The sequence below is a fragment of the Oncorhynchus masou genome, chromosome 6 (assembly GCF_036934945.1).
Source record: "Oncorhynchus masou masou isolate Uvic2021 chromosome 6, UVic_Omas_1.1, whole genome shotgun sequence".
NCBI classification, from domain to species: Eukaryota; Metazoa; Chordata; class Actinopteri; order Salmoniformes; family Salmonidae; genus Oncorhynchus; species Oncorhynchus masou.
This window is the reverse complement of record NC_088217.1, coordinates 81759660-81786413: the sequence shown is the minus strand read 5'-3', so window position 1 is coordinate 81786413 and position 26754 is coordinate 81759660. Positions and strand designations below refer to the sequence as shown.

General features: G+C 47.9%; 1 protein-coding gene across 3 annotated transcripts in view; it reads left to right on the top strand.

The window, feature by feature from the left end:
* LOC135542791 (interleukin-1 receptor accessory protein-like 1-B) overlaps positions 1–26754 on the top strand; it is a 462236-nt gene that overhangs the window by 415376 nt on the left and 20106 nt on the right. For all 3 annotated transcript variants that reach the window (XM_064969989.1, XM_064969990.1, XM_064969988.1), the window contains exons 8-9: positions 979–1124; positions 20856–21002. In XM_064969989.1, coding sequence (XP_064826061.1) covers positions 979–1124; positions 20856–21002 — 293 coding nt within the window. The remainder of the gene's footprint in view (positions 1–978; positions 1125–20855; positions 21003–26754) is intronic.

The following is a 26754-nucleotide window of genomic DNA, read 5'->3' as shown; positions in this document are numbered from 1 at the left end:
ATCATTATTTTTCCATTTGTTCCGCCTGCTCTGTGTGTGCCGAGCAGGAGAGATTCCTTTACTTTTTAACTCATATTGCTTTTCTCTGCCGTTCCTCCGTTTCCATAGCAGCATGCCGCTATAAGAAGATACTTTTTCAACCTCATTATTTAGCTAGTTATCTTACAACACTGTGCGAGCTGAAACAATGCTGTTGACCTTCAATGAAATGACTGTAAAGTCTGTAGAAATTATGACTGACCACTTCAAGTTTTTAATGTATGCTGTCTTTGTGGTATTACGGTCATCCATGGTTTGTAAAGTGTACCATCACTTGTGGTGATGCTTTTACTGCTGTTCTGTCCAAAATCTGTATCAAGGCCAATTCATGTCAAGTCACGTCTCCAGTGTAATTAGCATCCTCGCTAATCTGCCCCCCAAGCCAGCCCTCCTGGGTAATCAAGTCACAGTGAGGGGGATAATGCTTGGTAATTGTCAATCAATCACAGACAGAATCCTCACAGAGACTTTCTCTTCTCTGTTCTCCCTCCTCTCTTCTCCCTTCTCTCTTCTCCTCTCCTCTCTTCTCTCTTCTCCTCTCCTCTTCTCTCTTCTCCTCCCCTCTTCTCTCTTCTCCTCCCCTCTTCTCTACGTTCTCCTCTCCTCTCTGCTTCTCTCCTCTCCTATTCTCTTCTCCTCTCCTCTCTTCTCCTCCCCTCTTCTCTACGTTCTCCTCTCCTCTCTGCTTCTCTCCTCTCCTATTCTTTTCTCCTCTCCTCTCTTCTCCTCCCCTCTTCTCTATGTTCTCCTCTCCTCTCTGCTTCTCTCCTCTCCTATTCTCTTCTCCTCTCCTCTCTTCTCTCTTCTCCTCTCTGCTTCTCTCCTCTCCTATTCTCTTCTCCTCCCCTCTTCTCTACGTTCTCCTCTCCTCTCTGCTTCTCTCCTCTCTGCTTCCCTCCTCTCCTCTTCTCTTCTCCTCTTCGATTGTCTTCTCTGCAGGCTTATCCGGGAGCACCTGGGAGAGCAGGAGGTGTCGATCACCCTGACCATTGACTCGGTGGAAGAGGCTGATCTGGGGAACTACTCCTGCTTCGTGGAGAATGGCAACGGCAGACGGCAGGCTAACATCCAGCTCACAAAGAGAGGTAGGACACACAGACACACACACACACACACACACACACACACACACTTAAAACCATAATTTTCTGAAGGTTATTCTGTCTGTTTCACTTTTTAGATACCTGCTTAATGTCACATCAACGTCAAACATTGAAATGTGTTTTCAGGGCTGGAGACCGACAGATAGACAGCTGTTATCTTGTTGCCAATTCAGAGAAGCAGCAGAGGGACCGTGTTCATCTCTGTCTGTTTTTCTAGACACGTTGCATCATTTCAAATCTTGGTGGTCAGAGCCCATTGGCTGACTAACGTCTACCAGAGTAGGGCCTGGACTCAATGCATCTCCATCCATCACCATGGTGACAGCATTAGCCTCATTCCAGAGCACGGCCCAATCTCACAACACCACAACACAAGATATCCACCAGACAAGGCCTGATCCCCAAACACCACAACAAAGCTATCTACTAGACAAGGCCTGATCCCCTAACACCACAACAAAGCTATCTACGAGACAGGGCCTGATCCCAGAACACCATAACACAATATATCCACCAGACAAGGCCTGATCCCCTAAAACCACAATAAAGCTATCTACTAGACAGGGCCTGATCCCACAACACCACAACACAAGATATCCACCAGACAAGGCCTGATCCCCTAACACCACAACAAAGCTATCTACTAGACAGGGCCTGATCCCAGAACACCATAACACAATATATCCACCAGGGCCTGATCCCAGAACACCATAACACAATATATCCACCAGACAGGGCCTGATCCCAGAACACCAGAACACAAGATATCCACCAGACAAGGCCTGATCCCAGAATACCATAACACAATATATCCACCAGACAAGGCCTGATCCCAGAACACCATAACACAATATATCCACCAGACAAGGCCTGATCCCAGAATACCATAACACAAGATATCCACCAGACAAGGTGTAACGGTTTTCATGCGGTGAAGGAGAGTCGGACCAAAATGCAGCGTGTAGATTGCGATCCATGTTTAATGAAAAAAACATAACACAAATCTAAATACAAACACTACAAAACAAAGAACGTAACGAAAACCGAAACAGCCTAGTGTAAACTAACACAGATACAGGAACAAGGACACTAAGGACAATCACCCACGAAACACACAAAGAATATTGCTGCCTAAATATGGTTCCCAATCAGAGACAACGATAATCACCTGACTCTGATTGAGAACCGCCTCAGGCAGCCATAGACTAACGCTAGACATACCACAAAACCCCAAGACAAAAACACACCACAATAACCCATGTCACACCCTGGCCTGACCGAATAAATGAAGAATAAACATAATATATTTCGACCAGGGCGTGACAGAACCCCCCCCCCCCCCTAAGGTGCGGACTCCCGGACGCACATCAAAACAATAGGGAGGGTCCGGGTGGGCATCTGTCCATGGTGGCGGCTCCGGCGCGGGACGTGGAACCCACTCTATAAATGTCTTAGTCCCCCCTCCTCGCGTCCTAGGATAGTCCACCTTCGCCGCCGACCATGGCCTAGTAGTCCTCACCCAGAACCCCACTGGACTGAGGGTCAGCTCGGGACAGAGGGGCAGCTTGGGACTGAGGAGCAGCTCGGGACTGAGGGGCAACTCGGGACTGAGGGGCAGCTCGGGACTGAGGGGCAGCTCGGGACTGAGGAGCAGCTCGGGACTGAGGGGCAGCTCGGGACTGAGGAGCAGCTCGGGACTGAGGGGCAACTCGGGACTGAGGGGCAACTCGGGACAGAGGGGCAGCTCGGGACAGAGGGGCAGCTCGGGACAGAGGGGCAGCTCGGGACAGAGGGGCAGCTCGGGACAGGGGCAGCTCAGCACTGAGGGGCAGCTCAGCACTGAGGGGAAGCTCGGGACTGAGAGGAAGCCCAGCACTGAGAGGAAGCTCAGCCAGGTAGTTGGATCCGGCAGATCCTGGCTGGTTGACGGTTCTGGCAGATCCTGGCTGACTGGCAGATCTGGAAGATCCTGGCTGACTGGCAGATCTGGAAGAATCTGGTTGACTGGCGGATCTGGAAGAGTCTGGCTCTGGCGGCTTCTTGCAGAGTGGCAGCTCCATGCAGACTGACAGCTCCTTGCAGACTGACAGCTCCTTGCAGACTGACAGCTCCTTGCAGACTGACAGCTCCTTGTAGACTGGCAGCTCCTTGCAGACTGGCAGCTCCATGCAGACTGGCAGCTCCGGCTGCTCCAGGCAGACTGACAGCTCTGGCTGTTCCATGAAGACTGACAGCTCTGGCTGCTCCATGTAGACTGACAGCTCTGGCTGCTCCATGCGGACTGGCAGCTCCATGCAGACTGGCAGCTCCTTGCAGACTGACAGCTCCTTGCAGACTGGCAGCTCCGGCTGCTCCATGCAGACTGACAGCTCGGGCTGCGCTAAACCGGCAGGAGACTCCAGCAGCGCAAGAGAGGAGGAAGGCTCTAGCTGCGCTGAACAAGCAGGAGACTCCAGCAGTGCAGGAGAGGAGAAAGGCTCTGGCTGCGCTAAACAGGCGGGAGACTCCAGCAGCGCAGAAGAGGAGAAAGGCTCTGGCTGCGCTGAACAGGTGGGAGACTCCGGTAGCGCTGGAGAGGCGAGAGGCTCCGACATCGCAGGAGAGGAGGAAGGCTCCGGTAGTGCTGGAGAGGCGAGAGGCTCCGACATCGCAGGAGAGGAGGAAGGCTCCGGTAGCGCTGGAGAGGCGAGAGGCTCCGACATCGCAGGAGAGGAGGAAGGCTCCGGTTGCGCTGGAGAGGCGAGAGGCTCCGACATCGCAGGAGAGGAGGAAGGCTCCGTTAGTGCTGGAGCGGCGAGGCGCACTGTAGGCCTGATGCGTGGTGCTGGCACTGGTGGTACTGGGCCGAGGACACGCACAGGAAGCCTAGTGCGGGGAGCTGCCACCGGAGGACTGGTGTGTGGAGGTGGCACTGGATAGACCGGACTGTGCAGGCGCACTGGAGCTCTTGAGCACCGAGCCTGCCCAACTTTACCTGGCTCGATGCCCAATCTAGCCCGGCCAATACGAGGAGCTGGTATATACCGCACCGGGCTATGCACCCGCACTAGAGACACCGTGCGCTCCACAGCATAACACGGTGCCTGCCCGGTCTCTTTAGCCCCCCGGTAAGCACAGGAAGTTTGTGCAGGTCTCCTACCTGGCGTAGCCATACTCCCTGTGAGCCCCCCCCCCCCAAGAGATTTTTGGGGCTGACTCTCGGGCTTTCTTCCGTGCCGCCGTGCTTGCTTCGCCATCTCCATTCTCCTATAACCTTCTTCGCACTGCTCCAGTGAATCCCAGGCGGACTCCGGCACTCTCCCTGGGTCGACCGCCCACCTGTCTATTTCCTCCCAAGTAGTGTAGTCCCAATATTGTTGCTCCTGCTGCTGCTGTTGCTTCTCCTCATACCAAAGCCTCTCAGCTCTCGCCGACTCCAGTACTTCTTTGGGGCGGCGATATTCTCCAGGCTGATCCCAGGGTCCTTCTCCAAACAATTTGTCCTCCCATGTCGATACCTCCTTTTGTTGCTCCTTGGGGCGGCTACACTCCCCTGGTTTAGCCCAGGGTCCTCTCCCGTCGAGGATTTCCTCCCAAGTCCAAAAGTCCTTTTTACGCTGCTCCTGCTGCTGTCTTTGCTGTTTCTCCTGTGGCTCGTGCCTGTTGACACGCTGCTTGGTCCGTTTGTGGTGGGTGATTCTGTAGCGGTTTTCATGCGGTGAAGGAGAGTCGGACCAAAATGCAGCGTGTAGATTGCGATCCATGTTTAATGAAAAAAACGTAACACGAATCTAAATACAAACACCACAAAACAAAGAACGTAACGAAAACCGAAACAGCCTATACTAGTGTAAACTAACACAGATACAGGAACAAGGACACTAAGGACAATCACCCACAAAACACACAAAGAATATGGCTGCCTAAATATGGTTCCCAATCAGAGACAACGATAATCACCTGACTCTGATTGAGAACCGCCTCAGGCAGCCATAGACTAACGCTAGACATCCCACAAAACCCCAAGACAAAAACACACCACAATAACCCATGTCACACCCTGGCCTGACCGAATAAATTAAGAATAAACATAATATATTTCGACCAGGGCGTGACACAAGGCCTGATCCCAGAACACCAGAACACAAGATATCCACCAGACAATGCCTGATCCCAGAACACCATAACACAAGATATCCACCAGACAAGGCCTGATCCCAGAATACCAGAACACAAGATATCCACCAGACAAGGCCTGATCCCAGAACACCATAACACAAGATATCCACCAGACAAGGCCTGATCCCAGAACACCATAACACAAGATATCCACCAGACAGGGCCTGGTCCCAGAATACCATAACACAAGATATCCACCAGACAAGGCCTGGTCCCAGAATACCAGAACACAAGATATCCACCAGACAGGGCCTGATCCCCCAACACCACAGCAAAGCTATCTACCAGACAGGCCCTGGTCCCCCAACACCACAACAAAGCTATCTACCAGACAGGGACTGATCCCCTAACACCACAACAAAGATACCTACCAGACAGGGCCTGATCACCCAACACCACACCACAAAAAAGATACCCACCAGACAGGGCCTGATCACCCAACACCACAACAAAGATACCTACCAGACAGGGCCTGATCACCCAACACCACAACAAAGATACCTACCAGACAGGGCCTGATCACCCAACACCACAACAAAGATACCTACCAGACAGGGCCTGATCACCCAACACCACAACAAAGATACCTACCAGACAGGGCCTGATCACCCAACACCACACCCAACACCACAACAAAGATACCCACCAGACAGGGCCTGATCACCCAACACCACAACAAAGATACCTACCAGACAGGGCCTGATCACACAACACCACAACAAAGATACCCACCAGACAGGGCCTGATCACACAACACCACAACAAAGATACCTACCAGACAGGGCTGATCACCCAACACCACAACAAAGATACCCACCAGACAGGGCCTGATCACCCAACACCACAACAAAGATACCCACCAGACAGGGCCTGATCACCCAACACCACAACAAAGATACCTACCAGACAGGGCCTGATCCCCCAACACTACAACACAATATATCCACCAGACAGGGCCTGATCATCCAACACCACAACAAAGCTATCTACCAGACAGTGCCTGGTCCCCCAACACCACAACACAAGCCATCCACCAGACAGGGCCTGATCCCCCAACACCACAACACAAGCCATCCACCAGACAGGGCCTGGTCCCCCAACACCATAACACAAGCCATCCACCAGACAGGGCCTGATCCCCCAACACCACAACAAAGATACCTACCAGACAGGGCCTGGTCACCCAACACCACAACAAAGCTACCCACCAGACAGGGCCTGATCACACAACACCACAACAAAGATACCTACCAGACAGGGCTGATCACCCAACACCACAACAAAGATACCCACCAGACAGGGCCTGATCACCCAACACCACAAAAAAGATACCCACCAGACAGGGCCTGATCACCCAACACCACAACAAAGCTACCCACCAGACAGGGCCTGATCACACAAAACCACAACAAAGATACCTACCAGACAGGGCCTGATCCCCCAACACTACAACACAATATATCCACCAGACAGGGCCTGATCATCCAACACCACAACAAAGCTATCTACCAGACAGGGCCTGGTCCCCCAACACCACAACACAAGCCATCCACCAGACAGGGCCTGATCCCCCAACACCACAACACAAGCCATCCACCAGACAGGGCCTGGTCCCCCAACACCATAACACAAGCCATCCACCAGACAGGGCCTGATCCCCCAACACCACAACAAAGATACCTACCAGACAGGGCCTGGTCACCCAACACCACAACATAGCTACCCACCAGACAGGGCCTGATCACCCAACACCACAACAAAGATACCTACCAGACAGGGCCTGATCCCAGAAACACTACAACACAATATATCCACCAGACAGGGCCTGATCACCCAACACCACAACAAAGCTATCTACCAGACAGGGCCTGGTCCCCCAACACCACAACACAAGCCATCCACCAGACAGGGCCTGATCCCCCAACACCACAACACAAGCCATCCACCAGACAGGGCCTGGTCCCCCAACACCATAACACAAGCCATCCACCAGACAGGGCCTGGTCCCCCGACACCACAACACAAGCCATCCACCAGACAGGGCCTGGTCCCCCAACACCACAACACAAGCCATCCACCAGACAGGGCCTGGTCCCCCAACACCACAAGACAAGCCATCCACCAGACAGGGCCTGGTCCCCCAACACCACAACACAAGCCATCCACCAGACAGGGCCTGGTCCCCCAACACCACAAGACAAGCCATCCACCAGACAGGGCCTGGTCCCCCAACACCACAAGACAAGCCATCCACCAGACAGGGCCTGGTCCCCCAACACCACAACACAAGCCATCCACCAGACAGGGCCTGGTCCCCCAACACCACAACACAAGCCATCCACCAGACAGGGCCTGGTCCCCCAACACCACAACACAAGCCATCCACCAGACAGCCAACATGATAAAGGGTTATGTGACAAGTGTCGTGTCTTTGGCATCATTAAAGTGAAGACTTATTTTATCAAATCAATTCTCTGTAATTATTAAAATGTGATTAAACTAATCATGTAAATGTAATTAACTAGGAAGTCGGGGCACCAAGGAAAATCTTCCGATTACAAAGTTAAAATGTTCCTAATATAACTACAGATATTTTAATATCTGGTCAATAAGTCTTCTAATTAATTAATTAATCTTACCTCACGTTAGTCTCATTCTAAACGTCGTAAATTGTTGGTTATCTGCATGAACCCAGCCTTCACTATGAATCATCCATATATCAATTATCTTAATAATGTATTTACTAACTAACTAAATAATCACATAAATGCATCAACAAGCAAACAAAGCAGATTGGGTCCAAGGAAATGATAGGGGATGTGCCTTAGTGGGCTAAACCGGTATGGTGGCTTGGTAGACAAAGGGACTGAGAAAGGCGCGAAAGACAAAAGACACTACACAGTTGACAATTCTAACAATTGAAATGCCAATCCTTTGAACATGAATGCTCACTCATTCGGGAATAATTGCAATCAATATATATATTTACGCTCAGTGTGTCGTCGGGATTTCATTTGGAATCGTCCTTTTCTGTTGGAAAGTTCATCCGAGATTCTCTCTGCGTCCCTGGAGTCTTTGGTTAGAATGGTTACTTCAAATCAAATCAAAAATCGAATCAAATGTATTTGTCACATACACATGGTTAGCAGATGTTAATGCGAGTGTAGCGAATTGCTTGTGCTTCTAGTTCCGACAATGCAGTAATAACCAACGAGTAATCTAACTAACAATTCCAAAACTACTACCTTATACACACAAGTGTAAAGGGATAAAGAATATGTACATAAAGATATATGAATGAGTGATGGTACAGAACGGCATAGGCAAGATGCAGTAGATGGTATCGAGTACAGTATATACATATGAGATGAGTATGTAAACAAAGTGGCATAGTATAAAGTGGCTAGTGATACATGTATTACATAAAAATGCAGTAGATGATATAGAGTACAGTATATACGTATACATATGTAGGGTATGTAAACATTATATTAAGTAGCATTGTTTAAAGTTGCTAGTGATATATTTTACATCAATTTCCATTATTAAAGTGGCTGGAGTTGAGTCAGTGTGTTGGCAGCAGCCACTCAATGTTAGTGGTGGCTGTTTAACAGTCTGATGGCCTTGAGATAGAAGCTGTTTTTCAGAGTAACATTCAGAAATTTTCTTATAGAATAGATGTTTCAGCGTTTGTCGGTCTTTGCATTTCAGGTCGACATAACTTCTAGCTCCAGACTAGAAATTAGTATCGAAGAGTTGCTCTTATTCTGTCGAATCGATAGTCTCCGAGTTTAACCACATGGTATGGTTAAGAATTCAGCAACCATTACAACCTTAGCTTATCCTGTGGTTTTTGTGGTCTCTACTCAAACCTTAGCCCACTCGATGCTCGAGGTGCACATGGTCTGAAGTGGGCTTCTCCAGGTGTGGGTTTTATTCGGCACAGTAAAAAGGCTGACCGATGATGCCAGATCGATGTCTGTGCTCACGGGGGCGGGCCAATGACTTAGTGAAACTTTAAAGGGAATTGGATTCTCTTTCATTGGCAGTTTAAAATCACAATACATACGTTCACAAATAGTTTCATCTTTACTCATTCATTTTATATAATAATTAGATGCAAATCTCATAACGGAGACTCTTGTATAAACAGAGTTATGGTAATGTGGCTGTATTGTCTCTCAATGAGGTCACAAACATTAAACAAAACGGACCGGTCGTAGCTGGATTCTCCACCGGTTACACATTCTCCAAAACATGGATATTGTTCAGTTCTCATGTTCTGTGAGATAGAATAAGTTCCTTTGTTCTACTGTGAACCTTTCTCTCTATATACTGCATGAGGGAGAGAGTCTCCTCCAGGAATTTACGACCTGAGATAACAGAGCCTGGGTATAGTGGGAAGAGAGAGGTGGTGAGAGAGAGAGAGTTGCTGCTTGCTATATCCAAAAAGGGCCACGTCATGACACAAGCCATCCACCAGACAGCAAACATGTTAAAGTGTGATGTCACAAACCATCCACTAGACAGGCAACATGATAAAGTGTGATGTCACAAGCCATCCACCAGACAGTCAACATGATAAAGGGTGATGTCACAAGCCATCCACTAGACAGCCAACATGATAAAGGGTGATGTCACCAGAACCAAACAACCATCTAGCTCTGCTTTATAACCCCTGGTCCAGACACAACCTTCAACAACGTACCACCTCCCCACCCCCTCATCCTCTACCTCCTCTTCCTCTTCCTCCCCACCCCCTCATCCTCTACCTCCTCTTCCTCCCCACCCCCTCATCCTCTACCTCCTCTTCCCTCTTCCTCCACCTCTCCACCCCCTCATCCTCTACCTCCTCTTCACTCTTCCCTCTTCCTCTTCCTCCCCACCCCCTCATCCTCTATCTCCTCATCCTCTTCCTCTCCACCCCATTATCCTCGACCTACTCTTCCCTCTTCCTTCCCACCCTTCATCCTCTACCTCCTCTTCACTCTTCCTCTAATTCCCCACCCCCTCATCTACCTCCTCTTCCTCTTCCTCCCCACCCCCTCATCCTCTACCTCTTCTTCCCTCTTCCTCCCCACACCCTCATCCTCTACCTCCTCTTCCATCTTCCTCCCTACCCCCTCATCCTCTACCTCCTCTTCCCTCTTCCTCCCCAACCCCTCATCCTCTACCTCCTCTTCCCTCTTCCTCCCCAACCCCTCATCTTCTACCTCCTCTTCCCTCTTCCTCCACCTCTCCACCCCCTCATCCTCTACCTCCTCTTCCCTCTTCCTCCCCACCCCTCATCCTCTACCTCTTCTTCCCTCTTGCTCCCCATTTCCACCCCCTCTTCCTCTACCTCCTCTTTCCTCTTCCTCTAACTCCCCACCCCCTAATTCCCTACCTCCTCTTCCCTCTTCCTCCCCACCCCCTCATCCTCCTCCTCCTCTTCCCTCTTCCTCCCCACCCCCTCATCCTCTACCTCCTCTTCCCTCTTCCTCCCCACCCCCTCATCCTCCTCCTCCTCTTCCCTCTTCCTCCCCACCCCCTCAACCTCTTCCTCCTCTTCCCTCTTCCTCCACCTCTCCACCCCCTCATCCTCTACCTCCTCTAACTCCCCACCCCCTACCTCCTCTTCACTCTTCCTCCCCACCCACTCATCCTCTTCCTCCTCTTCCCTCTTCCTCCCCACCCCATCATCCTCTACCTCCTCTTCCCTCTTCCTCCCCACCCCCCCATCCTCCTCTACCTCTTCCCTCTTCCTCCCCACCCCCCATCCTCTACCTCCTCTTCCCTCACCTCTAACTCCCCACCCCCTACCTCCTCTTTCCTCTTCCTCCCCAACCCCTCATCCTCTTCCTCCCCACCCCCTCATCCTCTACCTCCTCTTTCCTCTTCCTCTTCCCCCCCACCCCTCATCCTCTTCCTCCTCTTCCCTCTTCCTCCCCACCCCCTCATCCTCTACCTCCTCTTCCCTCTTCCTCCACCTCTCCACCCCCTCATCCTCTACCTCCTCTAACTCCCCACTCCCTCATCCCCTACCTCCTCTTCCCTCTTCCTATATCCCCCCACCCCCTCATCCCCTACCTCCTCTTCCCTCATCCTCCACCTCCTCTTCCCTCTTCCTATATCCCCCCACCCCCTCATCCTCTACCTCCTCTTCCCTCATCCTCTACCTCCATCTCCCCACCCCCATCCTCTACCCCCTCTTCCCTCTTCCTCTACCTCATCACCCCTCAGCCTCTACCTCCCCCACCCCATCATCCTCTTCCTCCTCTTCTCTCTTCCTCCACCTCCCCACCCCCTCTAAACCAACTGTTTGTCCTCCAGCTGAGGCCTCCTTCCCCCTCTTCTCTTCCTTCCTCTCCTTCTCTCCTCCTCTCTCCCCTCCATCTCCTGGTTGAATCAAAGATCTTGTCCCCGTGTATCAGCGCACCGGCGGTCAGGTGTCAGAGATTACACTAAAGAGGTCCATTCTTCTCTGCCTGGCGCCCACAGCCCACATCCTGACACTCTCCGCCCATAGATTAAGACAAATGATCTCCCGACGGTCGGGGACTGTGCCTCACTTACACAGCGATAGATTTGACAGAGCTACTGGGCACCTCTCCATTCATCTTGTTTCCCCCCACCTCCTCCTCACAGGGCTAGTGTGTTTGGAGGGACGGCTGCCATTGGGATTTGTCACTGACATGTGGGTTGTGGGTGTGGTGTGGAGGGTGCGGAGGGTGTGGAGGTGTGGTGGTGTGGTGGTGTGGAGGGTGTTGAAGGTGTGGAGGGTGTTGAGTGGTGAAGCGTGTTGGCTGCCCTGTGCTGCGTCTCCAGGGGAGAGAGGCGGAGGACGATGGATTGATTATATCATTAGGAGGACAAAGGGTACCTTATTTGCCTGCTGGGTACTGGATGAAAGCATCCATTATAATAGGTGATTTCACTGGGGAGGCCTTCTCTGTGGGACTAGTTCAAGTAAATCCTTCAGATTTAGGAATGATTTGGGCTCCATGGTCCTTCTACTCACGGGCCTGAGTTGTAGACCTCTGAATCACTGTTGAATAGAGCCGAAAGTCAATGTAGTATAAAACAAGCTATGTAGAGGTCCAAGGTTGTTGTCACTATTGACTTTATGACCCTGTCAGAAAACAACCACAACAACAATGAAGCCATTTTTGCCACTCTGAATAAAGATTAAGCAGCCAGTGTCAAACCTGACAAATCTCTCTATAAAACCCATGGATTAAAATGATGAAAATAGCAGCCTTTCTATCCATCCGTCGTCGTTGTCTCAAGGTCGCGAGCCTCGGTGGTGCATCAAAACACACTGAAAACAATGTCCATTAAAGCCAAGGTCCGCTGGCTTGTTTTCTTCCTCTCCGCCCCAAGCGCTCCTCTCTTCTCCTGGCTCGGGCTCTCTGTCATTTTCTGTCACATTTCATGCACCCGTTGCCACAATTTAGCACCTCAAACAGAGTAAATTATTCTCACCTTGTACAGCCGATGCTGATAAATCAGTGAGGGCCAGTGTCATCTTCCAGGCCAAACTGGATGCATCGACACCGACCGAGGCTGAACGGCTGCCATTAATAAGTTATTAGAGCAGCAATGCCAGAGGATGTAATAAAGAAAACAGTTATCAAAAGAACAGAGAGAGAGAGAGAGAGAGAGAGAGAGAGAGAGAGAGAGAGAGAGAGAGAGAGAGAGACTCCAATGGCCAGGCACCAAGTGCTTATATTAGAGAAGCCAGGACAATTTACAATCAGCTCCATCTCCCCACAAGCCCCAGCACATCAATTGGCCCAGCAGCATAATAAATAAATAAGTAGGATAAAAGCCCAGCATAACAACTTGGTCTGATTCTTTATCTGCAGCGACCACGCCACATGAAAGAGACCGTTCATAGACGGTGTATATGTTTACATAAAGATGATTTGACACAGAGAGACAGACTGACATTGCAAACAGACTCACAAACACACACTGAAGAGTCCTGGTTGAGGAGGACCATTATTTTGGGCATGCACAGATAATCACATGGAAGAATTCCTAAGCAAATGAAGTGAAAAATGTAACAGGTAGGAAATCAGACAAGCATCTTCAAAGACTGCTTTCTTCTTTAATTCAGATAGCATCCTCTAATTAGCTGTCCTATTTTCATGTCTCGGCAGATTGGTGTCTATCTTCCTTTATCTCTCTCCTTCTTTCTCTCGCTTTTAAGGAGAAGGACTCCCTTGTTCCCCAGCAGAGACTTGTTATCAACAGGACATATATCCAGAAAGAACAGGGTGACCCAAATCCTCAAGTTTGCATACTTTCAAAGCACTGATGATACACTGCTGATTGGCTGGTCAGGCTGCAGTAAAGAGCGTGCAGATTGGACAGAGACAAGGTGGTGTTTCATCTTTCTGTCAATATTTATTCTCTACGTGTGTGTGCGTGCGTGTGCACACCTGTGTGTCCAATGCAAAAATAATGCTTAATTGGCATGACATCAGACTGGTGCAACTATTTTGGACTTCTTCTCACTTGTACTTTTCGTTCTACATTTCAGAGACCTAAATTTGACCAGGGTTTAGATTCAATCATCAATAAACATCACAAACAACCATCCAAGTGAACCTTGGTCTAAGTTGGTCTTCCGAGTGGAACACAAGGGAAAGTGATTTGATGTTTCAATCCAAATGGCCAGCCTAATCTCGTGCAGTTTATTCTCTGTAGAAATCCTTTAATATACCAAATGAAATGGAACTGGAATGCCATCAAAGCTTTCTCAAAAGCTGCAAGCTTAAAAGAGGAAATAACTTACTATGTAAATATATTCACCACTTTTACGGCCGCTGAGAAAACCGCAACACTTGCGTAAGCAGCAAAATGTATTTATTTAAATCATGATTTTTAACACAGACGCACAGACACACACACTTCCACAACCGTTACAACAATACACACTATAAGTGATCATTGAAAACCATACAGAGGCTACCATGAAACACTACAACTCAGAAAGCCTGCTCACTCTCTCACACACACACACACACACACACACACACACACACACACAGAAGACAGGAATGAAAAGAGTGTAAATTCACAAGGTGAAAGATGAATGTGTCGGAGGGATAGAGCAGCTCTCAGGTCAAAGAGGCAGACGGGAGATCAGTTGTTGACACTTGTCTGGTTTACCACTCTGATGGCTGTCTAAAAAAAAAACACTTCTTGTTTACCACTCTAATGGCTGTCTAAAAAACACTTCTGGTTTACCACTCTAATGGCTGTCTAAAAAACACTCCTGGTTTACCACTCTAATGGCTGTCTAAAAAACACTTCTGGTTTACCACTCTGATGGCTGTCTAAAAAACACTTCTGGTTTACCACTCTAATGGCTGTCTAAAAAACACTCCTGGTTTACCACTCTAATGGCTGTCTAAAAAACACTTCTGGTTTACCACTCTGATGGCTGTCTAAAAAAAACACTTCTGGTTTACCACTCTGATGGCTGTCTAAAAAAAAACACTTCTGGTTTACCACTCTGATGGCTGTCTAAAAAAAAACACTTCTGGTTTACCACTCTGATGGCTGTCTAAAAAAGCACTTCTGGTTTACCACTCTGATGGCTGTCTAAAAAAAAACACTTCTGGTTTACCACTCTGATGGCAGTCTAAAAAAACACTTCTGGTGTACCACTCTGATGGCTGACTAGTGCTGTTGCGGTGACCGTATTACCACCACACCGGCGATCACGAGTCACATTCCATGTGACCAGTAGGCCATGGTAATTAGGCTTCTCCAAGTTCGGATACTGCTGCTGCTGGTCATTAGTAGTGTAACGGGATTCTTCTGTTGAAGGAGAGGCGGACCAAAATGCAGCACGGTAGTTGTCCATGGTTTTTTAATTAGAAAACTGAACATATAACCAAAACAACAACGTGAAAACCCAAAACCAGTCCCGTGTGTCACTAACACAGAAACAATCACCCACAAACCCCAACACCAAACAGGCTACCTAAATATGGTTCCCAATCAGAGACAATGACTAACACCTGCCTCTGATTGAGAACCATATCAGGCCAAACACAGAAACAGACAAACTAGACACACAACATAGAATGCCCACTCAGATCACACCCTGACCAAACAAAACATAGAAACATACAAAGCAAACCATGGTCAGGGTGTGACAAGTAGCCTACCAAACTTACTAACTGCCTGGTACTCAGCACTCTATTGTCCCTCGAATCACTCTGAAATCAATGCAAATGTTATTGAAAATCTAATCAAACACTTCATGAGAGCCCATGAGCTCATGTTGCGCAACATTTCTATTGGCTATGCAATTGCGTGAGAAAACAGAGTGATGGCCGCTAATAAAAAGAGGAGGATCCCATCAGCTTTCTATAGGCTAGGCTATTTTTCAACTTTCCTAATAGGATATTTCTCAACTTTCCTAATATTAAGCACATTGCTACTCTTTACAATAGGAGTATAGCCAACCTGGCTGGCATGAAAATGGTCCACAGGAAAAGCTTCCTCCATTTTCTATTTAAGTACATAGATGATGTGTACTTTTTCACGCTGCCCCTGTTTCGATACAAGTGCATGATAATGGTCCATTTTAAATCAAAACAAATGTCACACATATATTATTTAGTATATGTAAAGACCAGATTAAATATAGAATAGTGTGATGGGTGACAATATTAGCCTGTCACTTGTGAATTATATATTATCACCTGTGAATGATGCCCAGCTTAAGAAACATTGCCTGTGGACAGTTCTTCCAATATCTTCAATATGCACCTCGGAATTGGATAAGGACGCGCACAGTTGCATCCCCAATGTGTCCGCCTTTACTTGTAGCCTCTGAGAAAGACATGTGATTGAGAGCCATGTGATTGAGAGGAAATTCGGAGCGCAGGGAGAAGGGCACAACGGCCACTGGCTGCAAAAGGCATGGATTTTTTTAGGGGGCATTACGGCCACACAAAGGGATGCCGCCATGAAATTGTAGGCATTATCAAGTGCTTGTCAAATTGTGAATGAGTGACTGATGTACAGTAGTGTGTACAGCCTGCACACACAAAAACAAAGCAGAGCTAATGCCTTTCAAGCGACTTTTTTCAAATCATCATTAGAGTCGCATCATGCAGCCTTACAATGTATTAAAAATCTAAATATATCGCCCAGCATTTGTAGAACAACAGGTTACATTAATAACTGTAAATTAAGCAGATACTGTAGGAGTTCCTGTTTCTTTGTTAACCTCCACACAGAATAGCCGCATGTGAGCATTCCCTCAAATCGTTTGTAGAAAATATATTTTCTATTTTATTCAGCTAAGTTCAATTGTATTCTTCATACTATGAAGTAATGCAACAGAATTCTTAGCAAATCTTAACTAGTGTAGCCCACAGCCATTTGGCATAGTCAGATCAGGACCTAACACAAGGACAACTCAGAGTATGTTATTCTGTTCCTCTGAAATAGACTACATTTTCTACATATCATGATTCTTTAGACCTGTCTAAAATAAATCATGGATTTATTGTGAAGGTGTAGGCTATATTATATGGATTTATTAGACTTTTTTAAATGTAGATGTTCCAAACATCAGTGGTTTGTAGGCTGTGTGGAAGCCAGGAGATGCTAAATGTGTTTATTTTTAATTTACGGTCAATTACCTTGAGACCGACAGTAATTTGCTTGACAATCACCAGCTGGCAAAATTTCATGACCACCACAGCCCTATGGCTGTCTCACACCAAAACACTTCTGGCTTACCACTGATGGCTGTCTCACACCAAAACACTTCTGGCTTACCACTGATGGCTGTCTCACACCAAACCACTTCTGGCTTACCACTGATGGCTGTCTCACACCAAACCACTTCTGGCTTACCACTGATGGCTGTCTCGCACCAAAACACTTCTGGCTTACCACTGATGGCTGTCTCACACCAAAACACTTCTGGCTTACCACTGATGGCTGTCTCACACCAAAACACTTCTGGCTTACCACTGATGGCTGTCTCACACCGAACCACTTCTGGCTTACCACTGATGGCTGTCTCACACCAAAACACTTCTGGCTTACCACTGATGGCTGTCTCACACCAAAACACTTCTGGCTTACCACTGATGGCTGTCTCACACCAAAACACTTCTGGCTTACCACTGATGGCTGTCTCACACCAAACCACTTCTGGCTTACCACTGATCGCTGTCTCACACCAAAACACTTCTGGCTTACCACTGATGGCTGTCTCACACCAAACCACTTCTGGCTTACCACTGATGGCTGTCTCGCACCAAAACACTTCTGGCTTACCACTGATGGCTGTCTCGCACCAAAACACTTCTGGCTTACCACTGATGGCTGTCTCACACCAAAACACTTCTGGCTTACCACTGATGGCTGTTTCACACCAAACCACTTCTGGCTTACCACTGATGGCTGTCTCACACCAAAACACTTCTGGCTTACCACTGATGGCTGTCTCGCACCAAAACACTTCTGGCTTACCACTGATGGCTGTCTCACACCAAAACACTTCTGGCTTACCACTGATGGCTATCTCACACCAAAACACTTCTGGCTTACCACTGATGGCTGTCTCACACCAAACCACTTCTGGCTTACCACTGATGGCTGTCTCACACCAAAACACTTCTGGCTTACCACTGATGGCTGTCTCACACCAAAACCCTTCTGGCTTACCACTGATGGCTGTCTCACACCAAAACACTTCTGGCTTACCACTGATGGCTGTCTCACACCAAAACACTTCTGGCTTACCACTGATGGCTGTCTCACACCAAAACACTTCTGGCTTAAAACTGATGGCTGTCTCACACCAAACCACTTCTGGCTTACCACTGATCGCTGTCTCACACCAAAACACTTCTGGCTTACCACTGATGGCTGTCTCACACCAAAACACTTCTGGCTTACCACTGATGGCTGTCTCACACCAAAACACTTCTGGCTTACCACTGATGGCTGTCTCACACCAAAACACTTCTGGCTTACCACTGATGGCTGTCTCGCACCAAAACACTTCTGGCTTACCACTGATGGCTGTCTCACACCAAAACACTTCTGGCTTACCACTGATGGCTGTCTCACACCAAAACACTTCTGGCTTACCACTGATGGCTGTCTCGCACCAAAACACTTCTGGCTTACCACTGATGGCTGTCTCACACCAAAACACTTCTGGCTTACCACTGATGGCTGTCTCGCACCAAAACACTTCTGGCTTACCACTGATGGCTGTCTCACACCAAACCACTTCTGGCTTACCACTGATGGCTGTCTCGCACCAAAACACTTCTGGCTTACCACTGATGGCTGTCTCACACCAAAACACTTCTGGCTTACCACTGATGGCTGTCTCACACCAAAACACTTCTGGCTTACCACTGATGGCTGTCTCACACCAAAACACTTCTGGCTTACCACTGATGGCTGTCTCTGTCTCACACCAAAACACTTCTGGCTTACCACTGATGGCTATCTCACACCAAAACACTTCTGGCTTACCACTGATGGCTGTCTCACACCAAAACACTTCTGGCTTACCACTGATGGCTGTCTCACACCAAAACACTTCTGGCTTACCACTGATGGCTGTCTCACACCAAAACACTTCTGGCTTACCACTGATGGCTGTCTCACACCAAACCCCTTCTGGCTTACCACTGATCGCTGTCTCACACCAAAACACTTCTGGCTTACCACTGATGGCTGTCTCGCACCAAAACACTTCTGGCTTACCACTGATGGCTGTCTCGCACCAAAACACTTCTGGCTTACCACTGATGGCTGTCTCACACCAAAACAACACTTCTGGCTTACCATTGATGGCTGTCTCACACCAAAACAACACTTCTGGCTTACCACTGATGGCTGTCTCACACCAAAAACACTTCTGCAGCGTTCAAATGATGAAAATGGATCAGCTTGCGACCTGGGTCGTTATCTCTTATTCTTATTCTAAAAGATCTTGATGGGTCTCATGTTCACAGCCCTGGGTGGTTTACAGTGATGGCTGTCTCAGTCCAGTGAATGTTTTTAAAGCTTAAATGTATCTTTGAAATGAAAGGCCATTGCTATAGATATTTTCAGAAGGAGTCTTTAAAAGAAGGGGGATTTGAGACAACAAGATGAAAAGAATCTCAACTGCTTCTAGGGACCAGAATAATAACTGTATCTCTGTGTATTGTTGTGGTGTACTGTTTGGCTAGCGAAGGTCTCTTCAGGTCTTGTGGTTATAGGCGAAGATGAAAACATCATTGTCCGTGTTATGTCTCAGAAAAATGTAGATCTTATGGCCTAAAAAGCGTTGAAGAGTGATGATTTGCCGAACATGGCTCCTTGCTTTCTTATTGAACCCAAAAGAGTTTGATCCCCCAGAACTTAGGAAAACACGACACATTGATCTGAAAATGTATCAATTTGCTAGACAGCTTTCATGTTAGCTGTCCACACAACTGGCAGTAGAACTCAGTCCCTAGTTAAAAGATAAGGACGGAAATCAGCAGAACCAGAGCCTTGCAGTGCACACCCCTCCACTAAACCTACAGTATGAAGCCACTCCACTACCATACACTGCCACAGCCTCAATGTACAGTACTACATGATTCTAAATGGAGCCCTGGAAGGATAGCATTGTGCCTGAGTTACCTCGACACTCAGGCTTTCAGACGGACAGAGTTGTGGTGGGGTGTATTTACTGAGATCAGTGTTTCATGGAGTTTACTGTTGATGGTCCTGGGAGATCTTGTCAGCTCTGGGAGGATGATGGATGGCTGAGGGGATAAAAGAGTTCGCTCCACCTCTCTCCGAGGCTGTGTCTCAAATGGCGCCCTCTTCCTCACATAGGTCATGACTTTTGACCAGAGTCCTATAGACCCTGGTCAAAGGTAGTGCACTACATAGGGAATAGGGTGTCATGTGGGACACAGCCTTGTGTCAGTCTTTATTATATGCCTGCTCTAATGACTTGGCTTGCTTGGATTGGTGCACTTACAGCGTTACACACACCTTTAATGGAGCTTCCCTTGTCAACGAGAGGTCACCATCAGTCCCTGGCCAGTCGTGTGCTATAGCTGGGGCCTTCAGGTTATGGCTGACCTGGGCTGGTGCGTTGCTGAGGTCTAAACACCAAATAGAGGCCGTCTCAGAAGAAGTAGTTCACGCAAAGTAAAATGTTTTTTTTGGGGGGGGGGGGGGGGGGCTACCTAAGGAATAGTTGATAAACTAGGACTCACGGACCCAAGATTTGGGTTGGTTAGCTTAGCATTAGCATAGTTGATGGTAACTCAATGGGAGTGGTAGCTAGGAACCCTGTTAGCATGCTAGCAGCGAGCTGGAGTCTGGCTTGATCTCCTTCATGTTCTAAATCATGTTCTGTAGCTTCTGTGCTAATGAAGGATCCAGAGACAATAAGCAGTGATACCATGCTGTGTTTGAGGATGTATTTGGTGAGTGTGCTTGCTTTTTGGATTTGATAAAGAAAGATTAGCGAAGTAAACATTATCGTCTTCACCCCTCTCTCGCTCTCCCTCCCTTCTCTCACAGCAGAGCTTATGTACACAGTGGAGCTGGCGGGAGGCTTGGGGGCCATCTTGTTGTTGTTGATCTGCCTCGTGACCCTCTACAAGTGCTACAAGATGGAGCTCATGCTCTTCTACAGGAACCATTTTGGCAGTGAGGACATCGACGGAGGTGAGATACTCTCAACTTACACTAGGACCAACAACACCCATTATAAACCCAGAATGAAGTCTACAGTGCACTCTTAGAAAAAAAGGGTCCTAAAAGGGTTCTTCAGCTGTCCCCATAGGAAAACCCTTTTTGGTTCCATGTAGAACCCTTTTTAATTCCAGGTAGAACCCTTTTAGGATCTATGTAGCCCCTTTTTTCTAAGAGCGTAGGTCTAGATGACAAACAACTTGTTTCGGTGTCACCAAAAGGGACTAGGGTAATACTCAGGACATTTAGACCGTCTATCTGTCTTGCTTCATGTGGCTTCACATAATACTTTGTTCGAGACATTGCTCGAAAGAGGATTTCATTTCATTATAAAAGTAGGAAAATGTGTTTTTCTACAAATCCTATCTTGAGGTATAAATAAGAACTTAAGGGTTCTAAATTGAACCGCAATAAATTCTAATTGTGTGGCTGAATAGTGAATGAGTTAAGGATGAGTATTCATCAATCTGGTCTGGCGGATTCATTTGATTTCCCTTAATGAGTCTTTCAAGTGGAGGGCTAGGGCTACAATGAATTCAGTGAACAAGATGACTTTTGGGGTGTCTGAAGGACGCTGTGTGGAGACTGGAGAGTGTCATTAGCCGAGAAAGGTTGCCTCCGCTTTGCTCTTTTCCTCCCCCAGCCCTCCGTTTTCCACCAATCACATTGCCTGGATGGTTGAGGCTTCAGACACGTCTATGAAAGTCATTACCAGGCCTGTACTGTGTTGGGCTTTGGGACAGAAGTGGGGGGCTTTGAAGTAATAGATGGTTTCAAGGCGCCACAGAGGAGAGAAAAGAGAGCCAGAGCCTTAAACCTAATGCTAAACAGCAATTGTCTCCTTTAATTGCGCCACCCGAGTGAGCAGAGAGGAGAGGGAAAGAGATTTTCAATTTGCTCTCTGTTTAAAGGGATCAGTTTCAATAAGCCACATAGTGTTGCCCATGGCCGTGGCTCCCAGGAGAGACGAGGGAGAGACACATACTTTCTCTTTAACGCTCAGGACTGGGTGATTACTCCTTCCCTGGATTGTATTCCCCCCTCACCCCTCACGCTCTTCTTTCATTGGCCACAAGGACTTCTACTTCATCACCATCACAAGCCATTCAGGAAAATCCTTCTCCTCTCTCTTCTCTGTGTCTGACTGACAGCACCAGAATGATCGGGTTCGGTTCAAAGCGGTTTTAAGTCTCCGTTCGTATGGGTGTTTGCCGGGGTTGTCTTGCATAACGACCACACACCCTTTACTGATGCATGAGCTTGCCGAGTTGTGACATGAACGTAACCCCCATTAGCATTTAATACTGTATATGATTTAACTTTGACTTTATTTAAATCATGCAGTAGGTTGAACTTGATCATCGCTTAGGGATGAGCAATGACTTAACATAAAGATAACAAATACCTTATTTCTTATTATAAACGTAACTTATGTAGGAATGCTAATGAGCCCAACTCCCCCTGCAGTTTCTTAGCTTTCACGGCCGACGATCTAGGTTGCGTTCTATTCAGTACAATGTGGAAGGAGCCCAGAGGTTCCTGCTCAAAGTCCCTGAACACTTTTTTAATAGCGAGTTCAAAGGTTCTCTCACTCTCTGTGGGCCTGCCAGTATGCAGCCACAGCTATGGATGGATGTAAGCTATGTGTGCGTCAGTCATGGCCTTTTACTTCAGAGTCAGAGAGTGGGAGGGATGGATGCTGAGGGTGGTGGAACACGCAACGGAAACACTTCCCCTTCTCAGCCCTCTTAAGTTCGCCTCATTGGACCTCAGAGAGAAAGGAGAGGAGGGAGAGGAAGGAGAGGAGGGAGAGGAAGGAGAGGAAGGAGAGGAGGGAGAGGAGGGAGAGGAAGGAGAGGAGGGAGAGGAAGGAGAGGAAGGAGAGGAAGGAGAGGAGGGAGAGGAAGGAGAGGAGGGAGAGGAAGGAGGGAGGGAGAGGAAGGAGGAGGGAGGGAGAGGAGGGAGAGGAGGGAGAGGAGAAGGGAGAGGAGGAGAGGAGAGGAAGGAGAGAGGGAGAGGAAGGAGGGAGAGGAGGAGAGGAAGGAAGGGAGGGAGAGGAGGGAGAGGAAGGAGAGGAAGGAGAGGAGGGAGGGGAAGGAGAGGGAGGAGGGAGGGAGAGGAAGGAGAGGAGGGAGAGGAGGGAGAGGAAGGAGAGGAGGGAGAGGAGGGAGAGGAAGGAGAGGAAGGAGAGGAGGGAGAGAAAGGAGAGGAGGGAGAGGAAGGAGAGGAGGGAGAGGAAGGAGAGGAGGGAGAGGAGGAAGAGGAAGGAGAGGAAGGAGAGGAGGGAGAGGAGGGAGAGGAAGGAGAGGAGGGAGAGGAGGGAGAGGAGGGAGAGGAAGGAGAGGGAGGGAGAGGAAGGAGAGGAGGAGAGGAAGGAGGGAAGGAGAGGAGGGAGAGGAGGGAGAGGAAGGAGAGGAGGGAGAGGAAGGAGAGGAGGGAGAGGAAGGAGAGGAGGGAGAGGAAGGAGAGGAAGGAGAGGAGGGAGAGGAAGGAGAGGAAGGAGAGGAGGGAGAGGAAGGAGAGGAGGGAGAGGAAGGAGAGGAGGGAGAGGAAGGAGTCACTGGTTATTCTACCTCCGAATCTCACCCATACCTGCTCTCTATCTCTCCCTCTCTCTCCCCCCTCTCTCTTTCCCTCTCTCTCTCTCCCTCTCTCTCTTACTCTCACTCTCTCACTCTCCCTCTCTCTCCCTCTCTCACACTCTCTATCTCTCTCTCACTCTCTCTCTCTCTCTCCCTCTCTCTCTATCTCTCCCTCTCTCTCTCTCCCTCTCCCTCTCTCTCTCACTCTCTCTCACTCTCCCTCTCTCCCTCTCTCACACTCTCTATCTCTCTCTCTCTCTCTCTCCTCTCTCTCTCTCTCACTCCCTCACACAGTAACCACTCAGATATGTTTTTCTCTTAAAGGGGCCGTTGCAGATGTTTTATAAAGGTTCGGATTCCTCCTGTTCTCTCCTATTATTTCCCACTTCTCTCCTCTCCTCACTTCTCTTTTATTGTCCCCTCCCTCCCCTCCCCACTCCTCTCCTCCTCTCTTCTCTTCTCCACTCCCCTCTTCCTCGCTTCTCCTCTCCTCTCCTTTCCTCTCCTCTCCTCTCCTCCTCTCCTGTCCTCTCCTCTCCTTTTTGTGTTGTCAGAAGCCCATCCTGGTCTAACAGCACCCCTTCAGCAGGTACAATGATCTGAAAGATGGCAGTCTGTGGATTATCCCTTTACCTGTGGTAATAAGAGAGGTTAAACCCCTCTCTAATGAGTTTACCTGAGAGAGAGAGAGAGGGAGAGAGAGAGAGAGAGAGAGAGAGTGTTGTCTCTAGAGGAAATCCCTCTCTTCTCTTGTGTCTCTCCCTTAATTCCACTTCCTCTGGCTCGTTGCCGCAGCAGATTTCCTGCCTTGTGTCTCGTTGAAGTGCGTCGAGCCCGGAGCCGCTCCTCTCCTCTCTCTCCTGCACGGGGGAAACATTACCGCTATCACCTCCCATGTTGGGCTTTTCTCCTCGCCGTTTAATCCTTTCAAATCCAGCATCAATCATATTCTTCATGTGCCTGGCTGCCGTGCGGATAAAGGATGGGTCGGAGCCATTTTGTGCCTAGGGAAGCGTTCAGTTTCCTACCTCAGCCCAGTCACAGTGAACACAGTGACATTGTTTGGCAAAAGAGTCTGGATTGTAATAAAATGTACCCAGAGGAGTGAAAGCTGGCAGTAAGGTCAGTCAGAGTGACACAGGTGTCATGTTGCTTCCTGCTGTTCTGCTATGCAGAGAGAGCTAAAATACTGGACCTCTTCACCACGTTGATAGTCTGCAAAGCTGTCATGGTTATCGATCCCTGAACATGTGACCTGACCAGGAGAAACAGACCAATGAAAGTTGCCCTACTTATGATGGCATGGGTTGTTGTGATGTGTGATGTGTGTGTCATGTGAAAATGAAAAATAACCAATGCAGACATGAGAAGTCCAGAAGCCCTATTGGGTCACAAGCCCTGTTGAGACAGAAGCCCTATTGACTCTGAAGCCCTATTGACTCTGAAGCCCAATTGACTCTGAAGCCCTATTGACTCTGAAGCCCAATTGACTCTGAAGCCCTATTGACTCTGAAGCCCTATTGACTCTGAAGCCCAATTGACTCTGAAGCCCTATTGACTCTGAAACCCAATAGAGTCTGAAGCCATATTGACTCTGAATGCCTATTGACTCTGAAGCGCTATTGAGTCTGAAGCCCTATTGAGTCCGATGCCATATTAAGTCTAACGCCATATTGAGTCTGAAGCCAAATAGTCTGAAGCCCAACAGTCTGAAGCCCTATAAACTCTGAAGCCCAATAAAGTCTGAAGCCCTATTGAGTCTGAAGCCCTATTGAGTCTGAAACACTATTGAGTCTGAAACCCTGTAACCCTGTTGGCTGACAAATTCAACACATATAACATAAGGTCAAACCCAATATCCTCTATAGTGTAGTAATAGACTGGTCTGTATCCTCTATAGTGTAGTAATAGACTGGTCTGTGTGTTACTAATATCCTCTATAGTGTAGTAATAGACTGGTCTCTATCCTCTATAGTGTAGTAATAGACTGGTCTGTATCCTCTATAGTGTAGTAATAGACTGGTCTGTATGTTACTAATATCCTCTATAGTGTAGTAATGGACTGGTCTGTATCCTCTATAGTGTAGTAATAGACTGGTCTGTATCCTCTATAGTGTAGTAATGGACTGGTCTGTATCCTCTAAAGTGTAGTAATAGACTGGTCTGTATCCTCTATAGTGTAGTAATGGACTGGTCTGTATCCTCTAAAGTGTAGTAATAGACTGGTCTGTATCCTCTATAGTGTAGTAATGGACTGGTCTGTATCCTCTATAGTGTAGTAATGGACTGGTCTGTATCCTCTATAGTGTAGTAATAGACTGGTCTGTATCCTCTATAGTGTAGTAATAGACTGGTCTGTGTGTTACTAATATCCTCTATAGTGTAGTAATGGACTGGTCTGTATCATCTATAGTGTAGTAATAGACTGGTCTGTATCCTCTATAGTGTAGTAACGGACTGGTCTGTATCCTCTATAGTGTAGTAATAGACTGGTCTGTGTGTTACTAATATGCTCTATAGTGTAGTAATAGACTGGTCTGTATCCTCTATAGTGTAGTAATAGACTGGTCGGTGTGTTACTAATATCCTCTATAGTGTTGTAATGGACTGGTCTGTATCTATAGTGTAGTAATAGACTGGTCTGTATCCTCTATAGTGTAGTAATAGACTGGCCTGTGTGTTACTAATATCCTCTATAGTGTAGTAATGGACTGGTCTGTATCTATAGTGTAGTAATAGACTGGTCTGTATCCTCTATAGTGTAGTAATGGACTGGTCTGTGTCCTCTATAGTGTAGTAATAGACTGGTCTGTGTGTTACTAATATCCTCTATAGTGTAGTAATGGACTGGTCTGTATCCTCTATAGTGTAGTAATAGACTGGTCTGTATCCTCTATAGTGTAGTAATGGACTGGTCTGTGTCTATAGTGTAGTAATGGACTGGTCTGTATCTATAGTGTAGTAATAGACTGGTCTGTATGTTACTAATATCCTCTATAGTGTAGTAATAGACTGGTCTGTATCTATAGTGTAGTAATAGACTGGTCTGTATCCTCTATAGTGTAGTAATGGACTGGTCTGTATCATCTATAGTGTAGTAATAGACTGGTCTGTATCCTCTATAGTGTAGTAATAGACTGGTC